The sequence below is a fragment of the Drosophila navojoa genome, chromosome 3 (genome assembly GCF_054131105.1).
Source record: "Drosophila navojoa isolate 15081-1374.11 chromosome 3, UAZ_NAV_1.0, whole genome shotgun sequence".
In the NCBI taxonomy this organism is placed as follows: Eukaryota; Metazoa; Arthropoda; class Insecta; order Diptera; family Drosophilidae; genus Drosophila; species Drosophila navojoa.
This window is the reverse complement of record NC_142891.1, coordinates 2,727,196-2,750,289: the sequence shown is the minus strand read 5'-3', so window position 1 is coordinate 2,750,289 and position 23,094 is coordinate 2,727,196. Positions and strand designations below refer to the sequence as shown.

The 23,094-nt window shown below is 42.0% G+C and overlaps 7 protein-coding genes across 7 annotated transcripts; 3 read left to right on the top strand and 4 right to left on the bottom strand.

Annotated features, from left to right (window-relative positions):
• The first annotated feature begins 1,058 nt into the window (after nucleotides 1-1,058).
• LOC108658706 (uncharacterized) lies at nucleotides 1,059-3,668 on the top strand. The gene is made up of 4 exons (XM_030385746.2): nucleotides 1,059-1,636; nucleotides 1,724-2,464; nucleotides 2,537-3,224; nucleotides 3,285-3,668. Exons 2-4 carry the CDS (start codon nucleotides 1,869-1,871, stop codon nucleotides 3,618-3,620), a joined length of 1,620 nt encoding a protein of 539 aa, XP_030241606.1. The 5' UTR covers nucleotides 1,059-1,636; nucleotides 1,724-1,868; the 3' UTR covers nucleotides 3,621-3,668.
• A 358-nt stretch (nucleotides 3,669-4,026) lies between these two features.
• Nucleotides 4,027-5,958, top strand: LOC115563146 (endoplasmic reticulum lectin 1). The gene is made up of 4 exons (XM_030385648.2): nucleotides 4,027-4,285; nucleotides 4,350-4,464; nucleotides 4,530-5,347; nucleotides 5,404-5,958. The coding sequence occupies exons 1-4, from the start codon at nucleotides 4,160-4,162 to the stop codon at nucleotides 5,887-5,889; spliced, it is 1,545 nt and encodes a 514-aa protein (XP_030241508.1). The 5' UTR covers nucleotides 4,027-4,159; the 3' UTR covers nucleotides 5,890-5,958.
• A 227-nt stretch (nucleotides 5,959-6,185) lies between these two features.
• On the bottom strand, nucleotides 6,186-9,351 carry Ugt37D1 (UDP-glycosyltransferase family 37 member D1). The gene is made up of 3 exons (XM_089257035.1): nucleotides 9,205-9,351; nucleotides 7,278-8,131; nucleotides 6,186-7,215 (listed from the first exon to the last, which is right to left on the bottom strand). Exons 2-3 carry the CDS (start codon nucleotides 8,000-8,002, stop codon nucleotides 6,288-6,290), a joined length of 1,653 nt encoding a protein of 550 aa, XP_089113161.1. The 5' UTR covers nucleotides 8,003-8,131; nucleotides 9,205-9,351; the 3' UTR covers nucleotides 6,186-6,287.
• Nucleotides 9,352-9,974: 623 nt separating this feature from the next.
• On the bottom strand, nucleotides 9,975-12,010 carry Ugt37E1 (UDP-glycosyltransferase family 37 member E1). The gene is made up of 2 exons (XM_030385705.2): nucleotides 11,278-12,010; nucleotides 9,975-11,216 (listed from the first exon to the last, which is right to left on the bottom strand). The coding sequence occupies exons 1-2, from the start codon at nucleotides 11,976-11,978 to the stop codon at nucleotides 10,307-10,309; spliced, it is 1,611 nt and encodes a 536-aa protein (XP_030241565.1). The 5' UTR covers nucleotides 11,979-12,010; the 3' UTR covers nucleotides 9,975-10,306.
• A 910-nt stretch (nucleotides 12,011-12,920) lies between these two features.
• On the bottom strand, nucleotides 12,921-14,835 carry Ugt37C2 (UDP-glycosyltransferase family 37 member C2). The gene has a single exon (XM_030385707.2). It carries the CDS (start codon nucleotides 14,753-14,755, stop codon nucleotides 13,178-13,180), a length of 1,578 nt encoding a protein of 525 aa, XP_030241567.1. The 5' UTR covers nucleotides 14,756-14,835; the 3' UTR covers nucleotides 12,921-13,177.
• Nucleotides 14,836-15,716: 881 nt separating this feature from the next.
• Nucleotides 15,717-18,128, bottom strand: LOC115563158 (cytochrome b5-related protein). Its single transcript, XM_030385708.2, has 4 exons — nucleotides 17,847-18,128; nucleotides 17,457-17,787; nucleotides 16,467-16,849; nucleotides 15,717-16,406 (listed from the first exon to the last, which is right to left on the bottom strand). The coding sequence occupies exons 1-4, from the start codon at nucleotides 17,948-17,950 to the stop codon at nucleotides 15,893-15,895; spliced, it is 1,332 nt and encodes a 443-aa protein (XP_030241568.1). The 5' UTR covers nucleotides 17,951-18,128; the 3' UTR covers nucleotides 15,717-15,892.
• A 3,295-nt stretch (nucleotides 18,129-21,423) lies between these two features.
• On the top strand, nucleotides 21,424-23,058 carry Cyt-b5-r (Cytochrome b5-related). Its single transcript, XM_030385701.2, has 3 exons — nucleotides 21,424-21,920; nucleotides 21,988-22,370; nucleotides 22,436-23,058. The coding sequence occupies exons 1-3, from the start codon at nucleotides 21,507-21,509 to the stop codon at nucleotides 22,947-22,949; spliced, it is 1,311 nt and encodes a 436-aa protein (XP_030241561.1). The 5' UTR covers nucleotides 21,424-21,506; the 3' UTR covers nucleotides 22,950-23,058.
• The last annotated feature ends 36 nt before the right edge of the window (nucleotides 23,059-23,094 follow it).

Below are 23,094 nucleotides of genomic sequence, written 5' to 3'. Positions count from 1 at the left end.
AGCATATTTAATTTATTGCATCCATTTAACATGTCTTTATTAAGTTCTTTAGAATCACAAACAATTTCATACAAGAAATGAATGAAAAACAGGTCCACTCTAATGCTACTCGAATTTCTTTGCCGGCTTTTTCTCTCGATTTGCCGGTTTCTTACTGCGCAGTTGTTGATATTTGGTAAACAAAACAAAATGAAGAAAAAACAACAAGACCTCGCTGGTTATCAGGTGTTTCTTCTAGTTAGTCATAATCATTGTGAACATCATTATCAGGTATGTAGACGTTTGCAATTGTTCAGAAATACAATTTTTTACTACGCTCTTACAGAGTTACGAATCGTTACAAATGAATTCACCTTGAACATGTTTGTTTTTAGTTGATTTTTTTAGGAAAGTTTTATGCGTAGATTGTAAATAACTGAAAAGGTCATAAAACTGGTTTACACCCAATCGTTGGAACTATTGGCAATTGACATTTTGCGTGCTTTAATATAATTATTTATATTATATTTATTTATATTATTTTATATTTTATATTTATATTATATTTTTAATGAACTTGTTTTATCTTCTTTCTCTTTTAGATACTCGACAAATCGTAAATACTTTTAATTTGATTGAAATACTATACAAAACTTAAAAGTTTATACGAATACTTTTATTTGCTGTAAGATAATATTGAGTGTTAGCAGCAATCGCTAGACATAGGGTTTAGGGTGTCTGATATTCGAGTGCTGCCAGCTAAAGGAAATTTACTTGTTCTTGAAACAATCTAATCTGCAAAACGTAAGGTTCTTTATATAAACAGAACTCAAGAAGCATTTAAAGAATAAAAAATAGATTTTTTTAATAACAAAAAATTATTCAAATCAAAAAATGTTTTTTACGTATTACATTGAACTCTAAAAGAAAGTTAATTTAAATAAATATTGGAAAAAAAATAATGGTGTTTGGGTATTTAAATACTTAAGTTTCCATTCAATTTGATTTTACCTATGTATTAAGCTGCATCATCTTCATTAATAGATGTCATAGGAGTAAATTTGAGTAGACAGACCGTAACATCTTCATTGTCAGCTCTGACAGATTTCTTTCTTTGGCTTTAATGAAGGAGCCACGCTTTATATGGAGTATGCCCCTACGCATACTCATATATATTCATGTTTATATGTTTATTCGTCTAAAATCTGATATAGAATGTGATAATACGCGTGCCACACGCCAGAAGCGGGCCACAACTGACGGTCTGGCATCTGGTCAATAATATTGCCAGACAATATTCGATTCAATCTTCAGAATTGAGATCTTCTTTAGGGCTATACTTGGTGGAGGCAGCAGGGGGCGAGAGTCTAGGGCGGGAATCATGTTGCGCACTTTCACCGCGAAAATGAATTTCGAGGTAAACAAGTGAAGATTATGCATAAATGAACGTATCGATATATACATACGCATATATAGATATACACACACACACACACATGTATGAGATGATAATTGATGTAGCACTCGTTGCCGAATGAACCGTTAAATTTAAATTGGAGCAGTGCCCCAATATCCAGGCAATACGCGCGGCGCACGGATTAACACCTTTCAACGAGGCTGCGTCGAGACGTTGATGTTCTAGATACTGATGCCAGTGGTAGTACCCACATTTCTCTTGCATTAGCACCCATCACACACACACACACACATGTGCACATTCGTATATATATGAAAATATGACTAGATTATTGGAATTGGATTTGAGATTTTGTGGCAACTGGCTTCAAGTTCTGCATTTAGTTAACGTGTGGACACCCAGCCGAGCGGCAGCTGGCACGGATTAGGAATAAGCAACAGTTCTATCAAATATACACACACACATATATAGAATGCTGGAATATACCGATATGTCAATGAAGAAGCAACGAAATTGCGTGCCGGGCATATGGACTCTGATCGTAGCCGTGCTGCTCTTTGCCATGACCCTAATGGGCGTTGCTCTGCTGGAGGCGAATCGTGCCCAGTCGGATGAGCATCGCGTTCTGGGTGACGTTTTCCTAGTGCGACGTCTGTGGTCGAAGTTTGCCGCAGCCACAAACGCATCGGACGGCGCAGTTGCAGCCACTGTGGAGCGCATAGCGAGGGATGCCATGAATGCCAGTCGGACTGCAGCAACTGGCGGGAGTAACAACTACTATGAGGAGCAGCAGGCGGTGGTTGTGAAAGAGGAGAACGCACCGCCGGCTATGGCCGAGCGCATAGATTCGTTTGGACCACCGCAGGGCAGATCATACGAAATGGACTCCAGCTACGATGCGGCTGACGATTATGGCGGAGAGCGCTTTGACTCGGCGGAGGAGGCAGACGAGGGCAGAGCGGCCCAGGGCAGACCCCAGGATTCCTACTATGCGCCATGGCAATATGCCACCCAGACAACGGCGCCTCCCGGCAGCAACAATCGCAAATTGCAGCCAGCTGGCAATCGGTAAGAAATAGAAAAGCAACTGCCCTTCCATTGGCTAAGTCCAAGCTTAATATTGATTCATTGCATGTGCAGCCCGCCCTATGCCGCCTACGACGAAGTGTATGACTATCCCATGGGCTTTCAGCCGCGCCCCCAGGAGCAGCCAGTCTCCAAACAGGCCGTGAGCGCTCCACCTGCCCACGCCGTCGCCTATGCGCCAGCATCCACGGAATCATCGCTGGTCACGTTCTTGAAGACACTGAAACAAATGTGGGATCTCTATCAGGCCGTGATCAGCGCCTGGAACTCGGTAGCCGAGCGGCATCAGCAGAGTACCGAGCAGCTGAAGAAGGAGCGGCAGGAGAAGCAACGCCTGCGCCAGCAGCAACAGCAGCAGCAGCAAGCGAATAAATCCAGAATCAATTCCAAGAAACCACAACGTGGAAATGGTAACAAGGATGCAAAGCCGAATCAAAACAAGAGGGTTAAGACGACGACAACGACAACAACGACGAGTACCAGCAGCAGCAGCAGCAGCAGCAACTCCGATGAGGCGGAGGAGGCAACAACCACTTCAGTTGCAATCGTAAATGCTGTCAAGGCCAATGCCACTGCGGATGCTGCTCAAGAGAGCTCGGTGCGTGGCATGCGGCACAAGCGTGAGCCGGAGGCAGCCAGCACGGATGTGGGCGAGGGGCGTTACATCAAGGGTGATCCGCTGAAGGGCTATTATGATTTCGTCATCACCGAAGGCTCCTACAAGTTCTGGGCCGCCTTTCAGGTATGTCAGAGAATTGAGAATGGGAGAGCCCCAAAAATATGACTCTCTCTTAATTCGCAGGTGGGCACGGCACTTCTTATCATCTACTCCACATTCGCTGCCATTTACTACTCGAAGGTAAATCCATTGACCAGCGATTACGATTATCAGGATTATCTGGGTGCCGGACGCTCGATGACGGGCGGCGATGATGATTTCGTGGATGACAGTGAGCCAAGTACTCAAACTAAGTCCACTTCGCGTATTATGGATTGGCTACCACGTACAGCTCATTCGCTGAAATTCATACTGGATGCCATCGATAAAATGCCCTTGGATCATGGTCAAAAAGAGGAAACGGGCTGGTCAACGGGGAACAGCGATACAACAGACGATGCAACAGGGGCAAGCACTTAGGACAACTATTTTAAAATATTAATGAAATAAAAATAATTTAAAACCAAATCTAGAATTAATAGCTTATTTATTTATTCATTGTTTACTTAGCTTGAATATTTCACAAATCATGAGAAAAGAGTGAATTAGCGTCTTTAATTACCACTATGCCAGATAATTAAATCAATTCATTCAAAAAAGAAAGCTTTTCTATAATGATGATGAAATTATGAATAATAATTTTTAATTAATATACACCTAAACAAAAATGTAATTTTCCCTCCACTGTTAAACGGTATTCAGAAACAGAAATTCCGTTTATATGAGCCGCCAATTTCAAGAATATTTGTTATTGGAAAAAATGTAATATGTACACACTTTTTGCCATTCACGGCGTGGCGTGAACAAATAACATTCTCAAATCAGCTGAAAAAAGCATATGTTTATTTTTTTTCTTGACGACGTGTATTTTGCGCTTGCAATGACAATAAAATTGTAAATATCCAAAACATAATAAATTTAAAAATAAATTAAATTGCAGCACAAAATAAGCCAAGACCATGGACCATAAAATGCTGCTGCTCTTGCTGCTGGTCGCTGTAGCAATAGCGCACGATGCCAAAGACTTTGATGATTCCGTGCTCTACAAAATAGATTTCGAAGTGCCTAATTTATTAAGTGATCCGGTAGGTGAAAATAAAGTGTTGTTGCTGTAATATAAATACTAATGAGGTTTTCCATGCATTAAAGGAGTTGGGCAGTCAGCTGCGTACCTTTTATACACAAGAGAAGGAAAAATACGAATGTCTAATACCAGAGCTGGAGACGCCCAAGGAGGAGGAGAAAGCCAACCAGCCGGAGCTGTGTAAATATTGAATACATATCTTCTTTAGCAGACTCTCAATTATATTAAATTACTTTCTCACATAGCTCCAATTGCGCTCCTGCAGCCAATCTTCTCGGCAGCCACCTGCTCGTTCCGAATTGAAGCCTATTGGTCGTATGAGATCTGCCATGGCCATCATGTGCGTCAGTATCACGAGGAGCGCGAAGGCAAAAATGTGAAGTTCCAGGAATACTATTTGGGCAAATGGAGTGAGGAGAAAACTGAACTGGCTAAAAAGACCTGGGAGCTGGAACGTAAATCCGAGGGCAAGCCAAAGTACAAGACGTTGAAGATCGATAATACTAGATATCCATACTTTGAAATGGAGTTCACCGATGGAACAATGTGTGATATTATTGATGCGCCGAGAACGACAATGGTGCGCTATGTCTGTTATCCACATGGCAAGGATGACATCTATTCATTCAAGGAGACCTCGTCGTGCAACTATGAAGCTATTATTTTGAGCTCAACGCTTTGTGCTATACCTGCTTTTCATGCTGAGGAGACCAAAGAGATATCCATCAAGTGCTTCAATTCACAAACGGATCCACATAAACCAATTAGTATGCTCCGCCAAGAGCTGAGCGAATGGGAGGAGAGTGAAAACGATTTGCTTGTGTCGAAGGAGAGCAAAGCACCTGCCAAGTTGTGGTCCAAGACAGATGGCGATATGGTTACATTCAAGTACAGCGGGGATGTGGATAAAATCATATTGGAGCTGATGGCGAATGGTGATATTGATGTGGAAAATGATTATCAACACTTGATTTCGCGATCCGCACCAGGCACTACTCCAGCGCCTTTGAATGATCTGACACCCATCAAAGAATTCATTTCTGGCAAGAATTGTCTAACTGGAGTAAGTAGCTAAAAATATACACAATATCTTCATTTACTTATCCCTCTTCCCGGCAGGGCACCGGCTGGTGGAAGTACGAATTCTGTTATGGCCGGCATGTGCGCCAATTCCATAAGGATAAAAATAGCGAAGTCGAATTGTTTTTGGGTTACTTCTCTGAGGAATCGCATCGCTTGTGGGCCAGTTCAAATCCCGATAAAGGTGCACGTCGTCCAGGTTTCACTTCATCCTTATGGCATCACTATGAGAAGGGCACACACTGCGATCGCAGCGGTCTGCCACGCGAGGTGGACGTTAAGCTAACTTGCACTCCAGTCACCACCAGTGGCACAGCGGTCTCCATGTACTTACTGGAGCCGAAGACATGTCAGTATATTCTAGTCGTAGAGTCGCCCATCATTTGTGATCTCATGCATTATGCGGACGACAGTGGACTTGTGACGGCAGAGAGCTTGCAAAAGTTTTTGGCAACTGATAAGCCAGCCCCGACAGTTCCATCTACTGAACGAAAAGCTGAAGCGGAGGAACAAATACGATCCTAAAGTTTATTGTAAATACAAACTCACGAAAATATATGCTAAGGGGTACTCCCCGGTACTATCTGGACTAAATTCATAAGTGTAAGTTTCATATAAGATTATAAAAATAATTTTTCGTGCACAGATACATAGAGCTTCAGTTTATACCATTCATTTTGAAATTAAATGAAAGTTAAACAAGTATTTATGATTGACATTTGTGTAACAAAGACACGAACCACGTGTGTTCAGATTAGCGTGTTCAGCAACCACTTGTGAATCTTCCAAATATCTTATCAACAGTATAAGAACTTTTCCAGTTCGTCATATTTACATCGATTTTTATTGTCGTTTATCTATACATAACAATTTATATAAAATCGTAGTTCTTAATTCGTTTTATTTACAATACTAATAATATGTTAGTGCTTCTTGACCTTTGTTTTTTGTGAAGACTTTTGCTTCGTGGCTTTGCCACCACAGCACTTGCTCCATACGAACCTCAACACAGCTTTGCTTATCAGAACGATAACCAAGAGTATCGCGGCCAGTAGTAGATACAAGTCAATGTTGTGGGTAGCAATATAGCCCATTTTGACTAGGGGACTCTGCATATGGGCAGCTCCGTGATGACGAAGCACATAGTTGACCCAGTAGATAACCGAATCGCGGGCCGACATAGGACGATCGCGATAAATCCTTGAGAACTGTTGAATCTTATTGGTGTAGGTGGGATTGCTCAGCAGCTCCTTGATTGCGTCCCTGAATTCGTTCACCTCTAGGGTCATCAAGTCGAGCCTCAAGCCATAACCCGATTCCACCAGCTTATCAGCATTTCCCGGCTGATCGGCGAACACTGGAAGAGCCAGCATGGGCTTGCCATGGTACTGGGACTCGGTGACGCCTCCTTTGCCTGCATGCGTGATGAAAAGCTTGATGTTGGGGTGGGCGAGAATGTCGTCCTGTGGCATCCACTTCTTAAAGAGAATATTTGCCGATTTGCCAGGCAACTTGTCCAGATCATCCCACTTCCAGATCACACGCTGCTTCAGCCCAGAGAGCACTTTGAATATCTTTTTGACTACCTGTGGATCAATGTGGTCGCCTTTCAGATTACTGCCCAGACTGAAGAGAATGGCGCCGTGCTTGGCCCCATCCAAAAACTCCTGAATATCCTCGGGCAGTGGATCCGGCTTATCCTTAATCTGTATGCCCCCAATCTCCACAAGCGCTGGAACATTGGGCCTAATGGGTCCCTCGCTTATACCGTGACTACTGCAAAAAGCCAGGGAAATGTTTTGCTTGGCCTGCTCATAGGTCATCATGGACGGAATATTACCCCATAAACGACTAGAAATTGATCAATTATGGATTTAATGTATATGAAAAGTAAACGAGATTCAAATACTTACTCATAAAACCTATTATTAAGTATCTCCAAGTAGAAGGCAAACAGACGGAAGAACATGGTGCCACCAAAATTGGCTAGACGCTCCTTAAAGTTCATCGCTCGGCCAGGAGCTACGGCTACATGCATGGATGGCACTGACGAAATCAATTCGGGATTGCCGATATTTCTGTCGATTTGCATCATCGGCGGCCCAGTCCAGGTCAGAATTATGGGACAATTGAAGAGGCTACCCAGTCCCACCTGATAGTTGTTGAAGAAGAAACCAACAATAACTGCGTCGAATTTGTTGTCTTTGTTCTTGTAGAGATCGGTGAATCGTTTGTCCTCCAGGACATCCACTTGCTTATAGATAAGCATAGCCAGCGAACCGAATATATTCCTGAACGTTGTATACACCGATGGCTTCTCCTTGGCCAAGACACTCATGCCATCATTCAACTCCTTCTCCTCGGCTGCACTCAGCGGGATAACGATGTGCTTGATGCTCTTGTGGGTCACTTTTGGAGGAGTGCCCGATACCACGGTCACATTGTGCCCATCCTCAGCCAAGGCCTTCATAATCGACATGTTGATTATGAAATGCGATGGACTGTGGCTGGTGAAGACGCCCAATATGTTGGCGCCCTCGACACTGGGCGATTGCAGCAAAAAGACTCCAAGCAGGAGGCACACAAATGTGCCGGACAGCAGCGATCGACCCATGTTGAAGTCTTTCGGACAATGCATTCGTTAACAAACTAAATAGTGTGCCTTGACTGCATTCATTTATATAAAGACCGGGGGCCGTCTGATAAGCCTCGATGCCTGCTGATAAGCGCTCTGGAATCGCCGGCCACGTTATTGTTTAGCGGTCCGCTCTGTAAATGTTATACATAAGTCGAAACACTGATAAGGGAGGGCGAGATGTAATCAGCCTGATGAATACCCTACTTTAAAGTACAACATGTACTTGCACTTATGGGCAATACTAACTACCTTCTATTTATGCCTCGTTAGATATCGATAAATAGTGTCTTATATATTAATGAAATTGATTTTTGATTTTTGTTAATTTTGTGTAGTCATCATTTAAAACAATTATTGGCTCATTGGAATAGAAATTGCTCAATTTGTAATTTTATGGTGCATTTTAGCAGCTTGTGTGTGTTATCGATTCTTATCGATCTCAAGCAACCTAAAAAATGCATCGATAGACCCAGCTATATATTTTATTACAACTACATAAAAACGTATAGGACATGATCGTTATTTTTTAAACTTTAAAACGGTTTTGATAATATAAACAGTATATTTTATTTTTTAGACGAATTTCATTATTACTTGAATTTGTTTACCATTATTATCTAACCTGTTTTTCATCAAGACTCCTGAATAGCTTATCTGTTAAACAGATACGACTTCCATTACATTGGCTTGGTCAGCTTCAATATCAAACGAATGGTATATGATAATTATTTGAAATCTTACTTTTGCTGTTACATAAATAATCACTGCATCATAATACCCCATTTTGCAGACATTCTTTATTTGAGTGCAAGCCAGGGTATTAACGACAATCGGTTGCTAGCTACCTGTCCTGAATTGTGAAATGTAACCAATTGCTTAACGTTATCACATAAACATAAAATGCACACGTCATATTAAGAGAAATACTAGCGGAAAATTATGAAATTGTCGGCTCTCTTAATAGTAATGATTATATCTGACTCAGAGAGCGCAATGTCAACGGACTGCATTCCACTATTGATCTTTGATTAAAGAGCACGATAGGTTAATATTCTAAGTGGATTGTATATGCATACATATATCATTTATATGCATAACTTGCCCGGCACAAATATAGTTTTATATATAAACTGAGAGAAAAACAACAACTACAAATTGGCAATTAGGGAATTCGTATTTGAAAAACTAAATAAAAAACAAACCAGAATGAAAATCGCGTAAATTCGCGTTCGTTTTGCTCGTTTCGATGGCAACGGCGACACTGAGAGCTGTGCGAGAATCGCTTGAACAGATGCGAGTCACGCAGTTAATGGGGAAAAACTTGCACTGTACAAAAATGAAATCGCTTATTTACATGGATTGTAAACAATAATTGATATTGTCTCTATGGGTTCTCATACGTAACGTAATCACGTAAAATGCTTATCTCAGGAATAGTAGTAAATCTTGAAGTACAAAAAAAAAAACAATATTTAAGTGCTGCACTAACGTATATTTTACACAGACAGAAAATTTGCTATGAAGCTAAGCATTAAATATTAATTTATATTTATATAATTTATTTACATATTATTATATATTGGTATATTAATAAATATTTTATCAAGCTATTCTTGACAGTTTAATGAATTTATTGAATCCTTACAATATTGTTGATTTAATTTAATTTATATTATTTTTATTAATTTTTTTTTTTTAACACTTTTTTTTTATTTATTTATTTTTAGATTTAATTTTGTAAAAATTGATTTTCTTTTTATCAATTTAGCTTTAATATCTTATTTACTTTTAAATTTTAATAAAATATATTTTTTTTATTTATTTTAAAGTCTGAGTAAAATTAAAAACAAATTCTGTAGTGTTTTCTTTTTTATATATACTCGTATATATATATATATATTTTTTTTTAATTTTTAATGCCATTCAATACAATTTCATTTCTTAAAACAGAATATTATATATATATATATATATTATCATATATATGGAGTTTCTATGAAACGAATATTTTCTTACTAAGCCATTTGGTTCAGTGTAATTGTAAACTAAGAGCGGGAGAGGCAGCTGAATGGACAATCGGCGCCTATTAATAGTCAATACGAGTGTTGGCAACTTGTTGATACTTATATGGCGCTGCTTATATACACACGAGTATATTATATATACATATACATATAAATGATTATCTATATATATATATGTATGCGTATCTAAATGGCCAATTTGATGGTTGTCGCGACACGCGCCGTATGCGTAATGAGTGCAGTCGATTAATTCGGTTGGATTAACAAGATGTAGCTGCGTCTATTGTCTCTTGACCTTGTCTTTAGAGGGTGCGAGTGTTCGCAGTTGTTGCCAAATGCAGCGCAGCAACAGTTTTAAAAGAGTCAGAGAGACTGCAAGTAGGATCAGTAGGCAGGCGTAAACGTCGAGATTGTGTCGGGCGACAAAGGCCAGGTGCAGTGCAGGATTCTGCAGATGGTAGGCGCCCTTGTGCCTCAGCACGTACTCCGTCCAATAGACAACCGATTGGCGTGCGGTGAGTGGACGGTCGCGATAGAGAGCCGAAAAGCTGCGCACCCTCTCGCGATATGAGGCATTCTGCAGCACCTCGTTGAGGGTCTGCGCCAGCGAGGCCTCTGTGAGCGTGGTCCAGTCCACACTCAGGCCGAAGCCAGCGTAGACCATGTTGTCCGCATTGCCGTGCTGATCGCCGAAGATGGGCATTGCCACCATGGGCACGCCGTGGTACTGGGCCTCGGCAATGCCGCCCTTGCCGGCGTGTGTAATGAACAGCTTGGTGTTGGGATGGGCCAGGATGTCGTCCTGGGGCAGCCAGTTGTGATAGTAGATGTTCGAGGCATTGCCTGGGGTGTGCTGCAGATCGTCCCACTTCCAGATGACGCGCAGCGGCTGGCTGGAGAGGACCTTGAAGAAGGCCTCCATCACATTCGGGGTGAAGTAGCCGCTCTTGACATTGGTGCCCAGGCTGAAGAAGATGGCGCCTGCCTTGGCATTATCCAAGAACTCAGCCAGCTCGCTGGGCAACGGATCTGGCTGCTCCTTAATCTGCACGCCGCCAACTTCTATGGACTGGGGCACAGTGGGACGGACTGGACCCTCGCTGTGCGAGTGATAATTGTAGAAGAGCAGCGATATATTCCGCCTAGCGTCCCAGTAGCTGGGCATCTGCAGATCCGCTCCAAAGGCGCCGCTGAAGGAGAAACGAATTCAGTTCTGTTGCTCTATGTGGACTCTAGTGGACTGTCACTCACTTGTAATAGTTTTCCATGCGCCTATCCAAGATGAAGGCGATGGTTTTTAGGAATACCCAGGTGCAGTAGTTCTTCAGGCGCTGGCCAAAGTCCATGGCACGTTGGCTGCTAGCCACGCCCACTTTCAAGTTGGGCACATAGGCCGGATCGTAAATGTTGCCCACCTCGTCGTCGATGAACGTGAATGGCACGCCCACCCAGCTAATGACAGCGGGTATGCCCAGTTTGGCTGCCACGCCCAGCTGGTAATCATTGAACATGAAGCCGAGAAAGAGCAGATCGAATTTCGTTTGCGGCCGCTCGTAAATGGCCCGCACATTGGGATGCAATAGGAATTCATATTGACAGTCTAGCATGACGGCCGCTTTGATCAGCATTCTGTAGAAGATGCCGTTCATCGATGGCTTCTCCTTGGTCGAGCTCTCCATGAACTGATTGACCTCCGCCAAGGTCGCTTCGCTCATGGGCGCTAGGATCAGTGTAATGTTCTCATGCGGCACCAGCCTGGGCTTGATGGCCGAGACAATGGTCACGTTGTGTCCGCGATCGGCCAGGGCTCGCATCATCGCCATGTGCACCACCAAATGCGACGGACTGAACGTGCTGAAGAGGCCCAAGATGTTGGCGCCATCTATTGGCCGGCAGGGCAACACGAGCAGAATAATTGCGCAAGCAGCCAACTGAACTTTATCTCGGCTCATGATTGCCCGAGGACTTGATCTCAACTGAACGGACAGCGACGCAGCATTCAGCATTCAAAGAGTCGGTTTGGTAATGTCTGTACATTTATTTATACAACGATAAGCCTTATCAGTACTAAGCCGATGTGCTACCACCTATAGATTGGGCTACAACAAAATTAATATTAATGAATTTTTGGCTATTTTTCGTTTCTTAAACTCTGTTATTCAATTGTGTTTCTTAATCTAAAATGTATATTTTTATTAAAATATATTTTTAGTACAAATGAATTTTACTAAATACTAATATGTATACTAAAATTACGAACAAGTTGATAAACTCAACTAAAGACTTATTTTCACAAGTCATTTACTTATTTTCCCTGAATTATTGTTAATCTTAACCTCCTATTTACCTAATTATTGATAATCTTAATCTTTCCTTTACTAAATTATTGATAATCTTTAGTTTCTAAGCGAAACATGAAAATCAAGAAATGGGTAAAATCTACTCCGACGATACCTATATGGCAAAACTATATGAAAGCTACATTTAGAAAATAAATAAGTTAGCATAGCGAGGCCCGTGAGAGAGAGAGAGAGAGAGAGAGAGAGAGAGAGAGAGAGAGAGAGAGAGAGAGAGAGAGAGAGAGAGAGAGTGAGAGAGAGAGAGAGAGAGTGAGAGAGAGAGAGAGAGAGAGAGAGAGAGAAAAAGAGAGAGAGAGAGAAACAGTGAGGAAGTGAGAGAGTGAGAGAGAGAGAGTGAGGGAGAAACAGAGAGAGGTCTAGGACAATTGAAATATCAGCTCTGCACGAGGCTCCATGTCTCTCCTTGTAGCACCTCTTAGGCGGTACCTACTAAGTATTAAGCCTTGAAATAATATATATATACATTTTTTTATTTTTTTATTTATAAAATATACATGTAACATATATGAGCTTTTTAGCACACATTAAACTGTATATTTTTACTAATCATGGAGTATTTATTTTAGTTTCTTCCTCATGTAACAACTGTCGACATTTAAATTAATCTACTATTACTATTTGTAAGCTTTGCTTTAGTGACTCATTTAGCTGTCAGCTGACTTTTAATTATTTCTCGCTTACATAAATACTGTTACTTAAAAGTTAAGTTATTGATTATACTTGTTAGACTATACCAATTTTACGAGCAAAACTTATTCAGTTTCCACATACATAGATATCTTTGACTATAATCATTGCCTCTTAACTTTCGGTGACTTTCCACACAATTTGCGGTAAATGCATCTCAAGGCAAGCCAAGTTAAGAGCACAGCTAGAGACAAAGCGGCCAAGACTGCGGCGTAAACATCTATATTAAAGTAGGCCAGGGTGGACATGTGGACGGCCGGACTTTGCAGATGCACGGCTCCGTTGTACCTTAGCACGTAGTCCGTCCAGTAGACCACGGACTGTTTGGCCGTCAGCGGTCTGTCCCGGTAAAGTTTGGAGAAGCTCTTGATGGCCCTGGCGTATTTCTCATTGCCAATTACCTCCTCAATCTTTGCCCTGAAGTTCTGCTCGTTGAGCTGCAACAGGTCTTGGGACAGCCCGTAGCCCGACTTTTCCATGCTATCCGCATTGGCGGGCTGATCAGCGAAGATCGGTAGAGCCACCATTGGCACTCCGTGGTAGCGCGCCTCCGTAATGCCGCCCTTGCCAGCGTGCGTGATGAAGAGCTTGATCTTGGGGTGGGCCAGTATGTCGGCCTGGGGGAGCCATTTCTTATAGAGTATATTTGCTGATTTGCCGGGCGTACTTTCGAGATCCTCCCACTTCCAGATGACATTCTGCTTCAGGCTCGACAGCACCTTGAACATGGCCTGTATCAGCTCCGGTTTCACAGCCGTGCTCTTGATGTTGGAGCCGAGGCAGAGCAAAATCGCTCCGTGCTGAGATGCCTCCAGAAACGTGACTATGTCCTCCGGCAACGGATCGGGTTGCTCCTTGAGCTGAATGCCTCCGATTTCCACGATGGCTGGCACAAGTGGACGAATGGCACCCTCGCTTATCGTGTGACTGTTCGTGAACACCAACGACACGTTGCGCTTCATCTCGGCCAGCGTGGGGAAGTTGGGCTCCTCGCCGAACTGTTGCTCATAGAACCGATCCGATTGTCTGTCAAATATGAACATCATGGCCCTCAAAAGCAATTCCTTGCTGAGGTTCTCTAGACGCTTGGCAAAGCCCATCTGCTCACCCTGGCCCAGAGCCGTCTGCAGATTGGGCACATAGGAGACCTCTGTCGGATTGCCCACGTATTCATTGATGATAGTCATCGGCGCCTGCATCCAGGAGACAATCACAGGCACCTTTAGCTTGGCGGCCACGCCCAGTTGGAAATCGTTGATGAAGTAGCCCATGAACATCAAATCGAACTTCGTTTCGTAGATGCGCTGGAATCGAGGATCCGACAGCAACTGAAACTGCGAATCGATCATCACACTCAGGCCGCTCAGCATGCGAGTCATTGTGGAGAGGACCGAGTTCTTCTGCCCAGCCATCTCTTTCATCTGGCCCTCGAGTATGCGCTCCTGCTCGTCCGTCACTGGAACCACGATCAGATGAATGTCCTTGTGCATGATCGTCGGCTTCACCATGGTCACCACGGTCACATTGTGGCCGCTCTCGGCCAGCGCCTTGATCATCGACATGTGCAGTATCAAATGCGACTGACTGTGACTGCTGAACAGCCCCAAAATATTCGCCCCTCGCGCAGGCAGCGCGATCAGCAGGAGCCAGAGCCCGACTACACTCAACCGTAACGTGGCCATGCTGCTTGACGACTGTTCTTCGGTCTGCTTTATTCTCGACCAGTCGACTGTAGGCCCCAAACAGCTCTATTTATAACTGAAAGCCAAACGAGAGTTATCGAACTTTTTTCCATTTTTGTTTTCTGCGGCCTATCACTAACATTCCGATTACGAGCCGCACAAACGGCATGGGCTTGTGCCACAATTCAGTTAAATGATGAAAATTTTATGAATTACAATCAAAATATATATATTGCAAGATATTGATTTGATTTTTAGTATACATATATACATATAAAATTGATTCCACAATAGAATGTAATTATACATCTAGTGTACTAGAGATCCAAACAATACGCCCACATTAAACCAGTCTGATCAAGTTGAATATAGTTTAATGATGATGGACTCACTTTGATGTAGTCGTACTCGACCATAGAAAATAGATGCCTATTTAACTGGCGTACTACAGTTAATATATGTTTATGTTAAGCTAAAGGTTCCAGTTGTCAGGGCTTAATTTTTAATTTTAGACTACTTCTAATCTCCAATAAACAAATAAATAAATGAAATATTTGTAAGGTCGATACATAGCAAAGCACTTTATAAATACATATTTTCCAAAATGTAGCCAATAACAGAGCCCATTTTCAAATTTCAAGGTAAACTTCTATCTATGTTTGTTATCGATAAATATCGAGTTGTATAAAATGTGTTATGTTCATTAATTGCAGGGTATATTCCAGTCGCCCACACTCGTCTTTCTCTTTCTGCTTTGTCATTCTCGACATACAACTAAATTTTGACGATTAGACACCTATTGAAATTATGTAATTTATATTACGCCGTGACACAATTAGAAGAGCTTTTAAATTACGCTAATTTACTCTCTTCACTATTTGTATTAGCTAAACTTGCAATATATAAATCTAAGCGAGAGAGGGAGAGCGAGAGAGAGTTAAAAGAATACAGAGCGCAAAGCTTTCTTTTATCAACTTCCTTGGCCCAGCTGATTAATAGTATATAAAACCGAGACAGTTTTTAATTGCGGCACATAAAACTCGTTTACACTCTTAATATAACAAAGTTAACTATATATAATTTTATAGGCCTTAGTACACCCAAATACCTGCACAACACTTAAACTTGGCTCATAAACTATTCAGCTTTCTTGCTGCCCGGCGGAATGGGATTCGTCTTCATGCGCAGCAGCTGCTGCGTTTGCCCCTTGATGTGGCCCCAATGGTTCATTTCACGCAGCTCCGACTTGAACTCTCTCAGGGTTTGCTGTAGCTCCGGGTAGAGCTGTCGCAGCACTCCGTGATCCAAAGTGGGGAACATGTGATGCAGCGCATGCTCGCCAAAGTGCGTGAGCACCAGCAAATCGGACCACTTGATGTCGCCACGATCGATGATCGTGTCGAGCTGAAAGAGACCCCAGTCGCGATCGGGTCGCGGCGCATCGCCGTCGTGGTAGATGCGCGGATCGTGATGAGCCGCTGTCAGGCCAATGAAACCAAATAGAAAGCTGGCCATGCCGAGGATAATCAACCAGCTAACGATCACAGAGCTGAGATCAGCATGGGTGGATGCATAGAGAAAGACGGGCAACGTGAAGCCCAGCAGATCGTGCCAGTACATGACGTTCCGTTTGAGCAGCGAGTAGACGAGACTGAAATGGAAATGGATGTATTACAAATATTACAATCAATGGAGAAGCTTCCTGACTAACCGTTCGGTAAACTGCACCAGACTCATAACCGTATATATAAAAGGCGATATCAGCACTGAGATCACGCGCTGCACTCTGCTCGCATAGTGCCTGCTGGGCACCCAGCAGAGGAAGGGCTCGAAGAGCGACATCTCCAGGTCGTGCAACGAATTGGGATAGATGTGATGGGACAAGGCGTGCGAGATGCGCCAGCTGTTGCAGTTGAGCAGCAGCAGATTGAAGCTATACATGCGCCAATTGTCCCGCTGATGGAAGTAGTTGTGAGCCGACGTCGAGAGCCAGCAGAGCGACAGACCCGCAACGGCGCGCAGTGGCAGGGAGTTGAGGGCAGTGCCAGCCCAGCTGAAGAGCAGCACAGAGATCAGAATGCCAGTATGCAGGAGCTGTGGGTGTTTAAGTATGTTTGGCCAGGAAGTTTAGATAAGGCAAATTCCTACAGCTAAGCTAAGCGAATGGCAAATTTCTATACCTTGCCTAAGCAATAAAGCTTTTAGTTAGTAACTCCAATTAAGTGTAGTACGCTATAACATAAAAGATTTCATATATTTCCTATTATTATACACATTATCTATCTATCAATAGCGTGACCGTAAATCTAGAAATCTAGATTTCTACGAAGCTTTAAGATGTCAAGACCAGATATATATAATATATCTTTCGATATTACCAGCAAGATCTGGAACCGGTATTTTCAGTTTACACTTTGATGTTAATACGCCTTCAATGGGCGTGAAACCATAACGTTTCATTATTTTACAGAGCTGGTCAAGGTAAATAGAGTCCAATATCTCGCAAACATTAATATAGATCTATCTATAAACTAGAACTACAGTCTTATCTCTTTGCTTGCTAATTCTTAAAGAGAGATTATACATACAACACACTCTTTCAGTCATAGCTCTAAGCCATTATCTAATATATGTATACAAAATCATCAATTAATCATCTGGCTAAAGCTCACAAACAGAAATACTTCTACGAGCTACTTACATCTGTTTTATGGCTGGGTCGATAGTTCAGCTGGCGCAGCTTCTCTCGCACTCGTCGCTTTAAGGTCAGGTAGAAACTCTTCTCTTCCAGCGTAAATTTATAATTTCTCGGCTGAGCAGCTGATCGCACCTCGAATTTGCTGAGCATTCGCTCTGCGTGTTCCTCGATGTGATGTGACTCGAAGGGCTCGGTTATATCGGTGCCCTTTGTCCGCTCAATCCAGAAGGCGCCGCCCGGATGTCGGCCTGCAAAATCCGTCAGATCGTAGAGCTTATCTCTGATACGCCATAGACCCTCGGCTGCATCGTCGCTGTGTTTGCCCTCCAGCCAGCTGCAAGAGCATGTGAATGGACTATAACTGTGTTGGGGTTATATGGAGTTCAGACGCACCTCTCTTCGCTGATGGGCCACTCTCGGCGATAGCTGGGATATGTACGGGTGATGCCAGATACACGCCAAGCCTCTAGCTCAGCCAGCTTCTGATTGGGAGCCATTTTTCACCGATTTGGCTGCTAATCTACAGCCAATCACAAGTGTTTTATATATTTAGTTTATATACATATAATATATTAGTCGAAGTCCAAACGGTTAATTAATGCAATGATAAAACCGGTCTGATTCTCCGCAGAACCTTTTCGACTCGGCGTCTGCTTTGTTTGTGAGGCGCTTCGTGGAAAGTCGCTTCGCTCTGGTTTCTCTCATAAAAAGCTCTTCAGCCATATCAAATGGAAGAGAGCTTTGAGCTTTTGTAGCGCCTCTTATCAGTGTCTTCAACAGCTCAGACACACGCATGCTGAGAGACCATATGGAAATAGATCATGCCGCAGGGCATGACCCAAGACTTTAGTCGAAAGCTTGTGGAGAAGTTTTGCGGCGAATTCATTGCCTTTAAATAAATAATATTAATAGCAAATAAATAATAATTTTTATTTAACTTAATATTATTTTTATTTATAATATTATTTATAATATTCACATTATGTAAATACTTGCATATTGTTTTATGATTCGTTTCAATTCTAAGATTTTTTGGTGGAAATATATATAAATATATAGAGCTGCAACCATGTCGTACCAATTCATTCTTCAGAGAGAGAGAGAGAGAGGGCAATCTTCTGTTCATACCGCATAGCCAAAGGTAATACCCCCATCAATATTCATCATGACTCATCAGAGGTAAATGCTACTACCTTGGCAATTAATTTTATTCTAAATATATATTTTTTTTTATTTTCAGATCTAACCGCACCGTCATCTAAGAAAGTTCAAGAACATCATCACCATCAACATCATTATTACTTAGACGAAACATCATTATTATTTAGACGAAATATAAACCTGTTAAGTAAAAAAATTCCAGTCTTATAATAAGGTATATAAATATGTATAAATAAAAAATTGTAGATTTAATTCACAGAAAATTGTATAAATTTGAAAATCAATAAATAATTTTGTTCAATAAATAATACAAAAATGTTGTTTTTTTTTTTTTTTATTTAAAGGGCAATTCTGCTAATTTCCAGCAACATTTAAAAATCAACGGTCAAATATATGAACTATATAAAATATAGTAACATAACTTAGGGTGCTGTTTCAGTGGCCGTTGGCGCCAAAATTTGAAAAATGAGCAGCAGAATGTTAGCACACTATTAGATAAAGCATTAACAGTACACTGTTACTCTACTGTTAACGAATATTCTCACCCTTACAGATCATTTATGGGCGCCTGGTACTCATTTAAGTACCCATAGAAGTTTCCGAAGACCCAGGCGAACAGAAATGAATAGCAGAGCGAAAAATGTTCACTGACAGAGATTAGACACAATACTGTTAACGTACTGTTAGTTGTTTACGCTACGTATCATTTCTTCTGGCCTGGTACTTCGCTACTGAGATCACTGCGAACGAACAGACAGACGGACAGACAGACTCTGCGAAATTATCTCAAGTCGTCGTCGTAATCAAATATGTATATACCTTATGAGGTCAGCCACGCCTCCTTCTGTCTGTTAAATACATTTTAACAAGCCCATTATAACTTCCTTGATTTTCGATTTTCAGTGTATGAGAAATGAATATTCAAATATATTTGTACATATATATATAATAATATTATGTGTATTATATATGTATATTATAATATTTATTATAGACATACACAATACTATCAAAACAAAGTGTTTATTCACTAAAATGAGAACGCATAATAACTTGAGACGACATTAAAGACTTTTAGACTGTTTTTAAATTGAATTGAAATCTTGAATACCTAAGTTGTCATAGTTATAAATTAAATTAAATTATTTTTAAATTGAAATTCTTGTTTAAATGTTGTATTCTATAAATATATAAAAATTAAAAAAAAAAGAAAATTTATACAATTTGATAAGAAATCTATAAAAATATATTAACATGACACTGAAATAGGAATAGGTAGCTAGAATAAATACTGCCACTATTTCCACATTTCCTAGAGACAAGTTCAGCCAAAGCTGAGGCCACGCCTTCTATTTTACATATATATGCATATGTATTAGTTTGCCCTGAAAACTTTGAAAATAGAGAGTGAGGGTAAATCGATTTTATGAACATTTATGTAACAGGTAGAAGGAATCGTAGCAGAGTCTTTTAAGTATATAGATTCTTGATCAGAATGACGAGTTGATTCGATATATCTATGTTTGGTTGTTCATTTGTCTGCATGAACGCAACATCTCACATAAATAGCAGCTGTGCGCTGAGCTTAGGGTATCTGCTAGTCGAGTACTCCTGATCACGGCACTGCTACTTGTTTATAGTTCACTTACCAAATTTATATTATTTAGTTTTGAGTGTATGTTAATCGCTCAGAGTGTGAAATACATCTGTGTGACAAGACGTCGATTTTATAGTTGTGGACAGATACTCTTATCAGTCATTAAAAAAATAAGTGAAAAATGGGCGATGAAAACAACGAAGATTAAACGCCCTTACACTAATCAGAAGTCTCAGATTTTTTAGAAAAAAAATTGTTTTTTAATATTTATAATATTAAAATGACTAGAATTTGTATATTAAAATAACTAGCATATTTATATAAAAATTTGCATTTACATTTATCAAAACCCCTTTTCAAAAGGTTATACAACTTTGATTGAAGCTTACCCTTAACTTAACTAATCATAACAATTTTCCCATAATAATTCTCATAATGTAAACGTGTTTAATTGCGCTTAAATGCAAGTCAATTTCAAGTAACAAATACTAGTTTTGATTCAACCTAGCTGATTTCACAATAAATACCCTATGCAAAAATCTGCTGAGTCTTGGTTAGCTATGCAAAAACGTCGAACACCTATAAAGTGCGAGCTGTCTATCAAGTGGGTATTAGCCTAGGTCTGACCCCAGCACAGGGTCTGCAAGCAAACAGCGTCTGATCCGCATCAGCACTGATTGTAAGCCGATCTGGCTATCTGCTAGACCGCCCCGGCGCTGTGCTCTTCAGCCAGCGGTTTTTCACGTGTCGAGCCGACGATGTCATCAGCTTAGGGCTACTCGTAATGCCGTTGCTGTAATATGAGCGCAGGCTCGACATCGCCGGGGCTGATAATACGACGCGTCATGGTTATCATAATGGAAATATTTTTGATACCCTGCATCGATTGGAAATTGGGTCTGGAAGGGCATATTGCTCGAGTGGGTGCTATTGCTAGGGGGTGTGGCATGGAACTTTAAAAGAATCAGAGATGTAAACCTAAAGGCATTACAGAGTATTTCCAGTCGTGTACTCTTAACTGTTCCATGCCAACTCATTATCCATTTATCGAATTTCTATTGCATTTTCGACAACATGATAAAATATCAATACAAATCGTTTTCAATTTCTACTGATTCTTACTGCAGGGTATACGCTAGTCTTGCACACTCACACCACATGTTATTTGTTCATTTACGACAGGCAAATGTCGTCGTTTAAAAGTCTAAAACGCGCATTAGATGCTGTTCAGTACGCGGTAGAGGCAGCTCGGTTTAGGTTCTATACGGAATCGATAACAAGGATCAAGGCTAACCATGGTGATTGAGACATGGAAGAAGAGCGGCATAGCCACCAAGTTTCCAACGTATCGCAATTCCTCGCTGGTCACGGTGCACAGCTGGCAGACGGGCAAGCGACAGGACGATGAGGCCGAAGGACTTTGGCGCATCCACGATGGCATTTACGATTTCACCTCGTTCATTGACAAACATCCGGGCGGGCCCTTCTGGATACGTGAGACTAAGGGTACGGACATTACGGAAGCCTTCGAAGCTCATCATTTGACCACGGCGCCCGAGAAAATGATCGCCAAGTACAAGGTTAGAGATGCGGCCAAGCCGCGCATCTATACTCTGACTCTGCACGAGGATGGCTTCTATAAGACCCTCAAGGAGAAAGTACGCGAGCAGCTGAAGACGATCGATAAGACACCAAAGCGAAAGAGCGATGTGAGTAGAGAACCATTGCTGATCCTCATAGATGATCTGACTGATCAAGAATTATCTTCGACTTTAGTTGATTCATCTGGGCATCTTGTTGTCCACGTATCTGTTTGCCGTGGCTAGTGCCAAGTATGACAGCCTTCTGGCGCTGATCCTCGCCGGCGTGGCTCTGTGCTGGACGGTGATCGTGTCGCATAACTATTTCCATCGTCGCGACAACTGGCAGATGTACACCTTCAATTTGGGCATGATGAACTTTTGCTCGTGGCGCATCTCGCATGCGATGTCGCACCACATCTATCCCAACTCCTACATGGATCTGGAGCTGAGCATGTTTGAGCCGCTGCTCTGTTGGGTGCCCAATCCGCACATCAAGACCAAGGCGCTGCGCTACGTTTCCTGGGTGACAGAACCTTTCGCCTATGCCATTGCCTTCTTCCTACAAATGGGCACGCGGTAGGTGGCTGATCGATCGTGAAAACTGATAGATCAATAATCGTATTACCTCTCTGTGTGCACAGCATCTTCTACTCGCTGCGTCACACCAATATTATGTACTGGCACGACCTGCTGCCCCTCACCATTCCCCTGGTCATGTACTTCGGATCGGCTGGGTCGGCGACTCTGTTGTTCTGCGTACGCCAGTGGCTGGCGATGACGTCCATTGCCAGCTTCGCGTTTTGCGTAATCGGCCTGAATGCGGCGCACCACGATCCAGAAATCTACCATGAGGGCGATGCGAATCGGGAGGATCGCGATTGGGGCCTGTTCCAGGTGGACACCATCATCGATCGCGGCGATCTGAAGTGGTCACAGTTCTTGGTGCTCACGCACTTCGGTGATCATGTGCTGCATCATCTGTTCCCCACCCTCGATCATGGACTGCTGCCCGCTCTCTATCCCGTACTCTATGAGACCCTCGATCAGTTCAAGGGCGAGCTGCGCGAATGCAATCACATCGAGCACATAATCGGACAGCACAAGCAGCTGCTGCGCATCGAACCCAATCCCAGGGCTCCTGGATCTGGCAAATAGAACATCTTCTCGGAAAGCCCTGCAAACAGGGCTTGTAGCATAAGACAATGGATATTACTATCCAATAATAGAACTAGCTTTACAAATATATCTTGCTTAAATATGCAAATGTGGTTTTATTTTGAAGATATTATTATTTTATTAC

Excerpts from the sequence above, each read along its gene's own strand:
- LOC108658706 (XM_030385746.2), top strand. The coding sequence starts at position 1,869 with ATGCTGGAATATACCGATATGTCAATGAAGAAGCAACGAAATTGCGTG. Across the intron at positions 2,465-2,536 it reads TTGCAGCCAGCTGGCAATCG|CCCGCCCTATGCCGCCTACG; the intron begins GTAAGAAATAGA and ends TTGCATGTGCAG. Across the intron at positions 3,225-3,284 it reads AGTTCTGGGCCGCCTTTCAG|GTGGGCACGGCACTTCTTAT; the intron begins GTATGTCAGAGA and ends CTTAATTCGCAG.
- LOC115563146 (XM_030385648.2), top strand. The coding sequence starts at position 4,160 with ATGGACCATAAAATGCTGCTGCTCTTGCTGCTGGTCGCTGTAGCAATA. Across the intron at positions 4,286-4,349 it reads CTAATTTATTAAGTGATCCG|GAGTTGGGCAGTCAGCTGCG; the intron begins GTAGGTGAAAAT and ends CATGCATTAAAG. Across the intron at positions 5,348-5,403 it reads GCAAGAATTGTCTAACTGGA|GGCACCGGCTGGTGGAAGTA; the intron begins GTAAGTAGCTAA and ends TCTTCCCGGCAG.
- Ugt37D1 (XM_089257035.1), bottom strand. The coding sequence starts at position 8,002 with ATGCATTGTCCGAAAGACTTCAACATGGGTCGATCGCTGCTGTCCGGC. Across the intron at positions 7,216-7,277 it reads CTTAATAATAGGTTTTATGA|TCGTTTATGGGGTAATATTC; the intron begins GTAAGTATTTGA and ends ATCAATTTCTAG.
- Ugt37E1 (XM_030385705.2), bottom strand. The coding sequence starts at position 11,978 with ATGAGCCGAGATAAAGTTCAGTTGGCTGCTTGCGCAATTATTCTGCTC. Across the intron at positions 11,217-11,277 it reads CGCATGGAAAACTATTACAA|CGGCGCCTTTGGAGCGGATC; the intron begins GTGAGTGACAGT and ends TTTCTCCTTCAG.
- Ugt37C2 (XM_030385707.2), bottom strand. The coding sequence starts at position 14,755 with ATGGCCACGTTACGGTTGAGTGTAGTCGGGCTCTGGCTCCTGCTGATC.
- LOC115563158 (XM_030385708.2), bottom strand. The coding sequence starts at position 17,950 with ATGGCTCCCAATCAGAAGCTGGCTGAGCTAGAGGCTTGGCGTGTATCT. Across the intron at positions 16,850-17,456 it reads GACCCAGCCATAAAACAGAT|CTCCTGCATACTGGCATTCT; the intron begins GTAAGTAGCTCG and ends AAACACCCACAG. Across the intron at positions 16,407-16,466 it reads CTGGTGCAGTTTACCGAACG|TCTCGTCTACTCGCTGCTCA; the intron begins GTTAGTCAGGAA and ends TTTCCATTTCAG.
- Cyt-b5-r (XM_030385701.2), top strand. The coding sequence starts at position 21,507 with ATGGTGATTGAGACATGGAAGAAGAGCGGCATAGCCACCAAGTTTCCA. Across the intron at positions 21,921-21,987 it reads CACCAAAGCGAAAGAGCGAT|TTGATTCATCTGGGCATCTT; the intron begins GTGAGTAGAGAA and ends CTTCGACTTTAG. Across the intron at positions 22,371-22,435 it reads TTCCTACAAATGGGCACGCG|CATCTTCTACTCGCTGCGTC; the intron begins GTAGGTGGCTGA and ends CTGTGTGCACAG.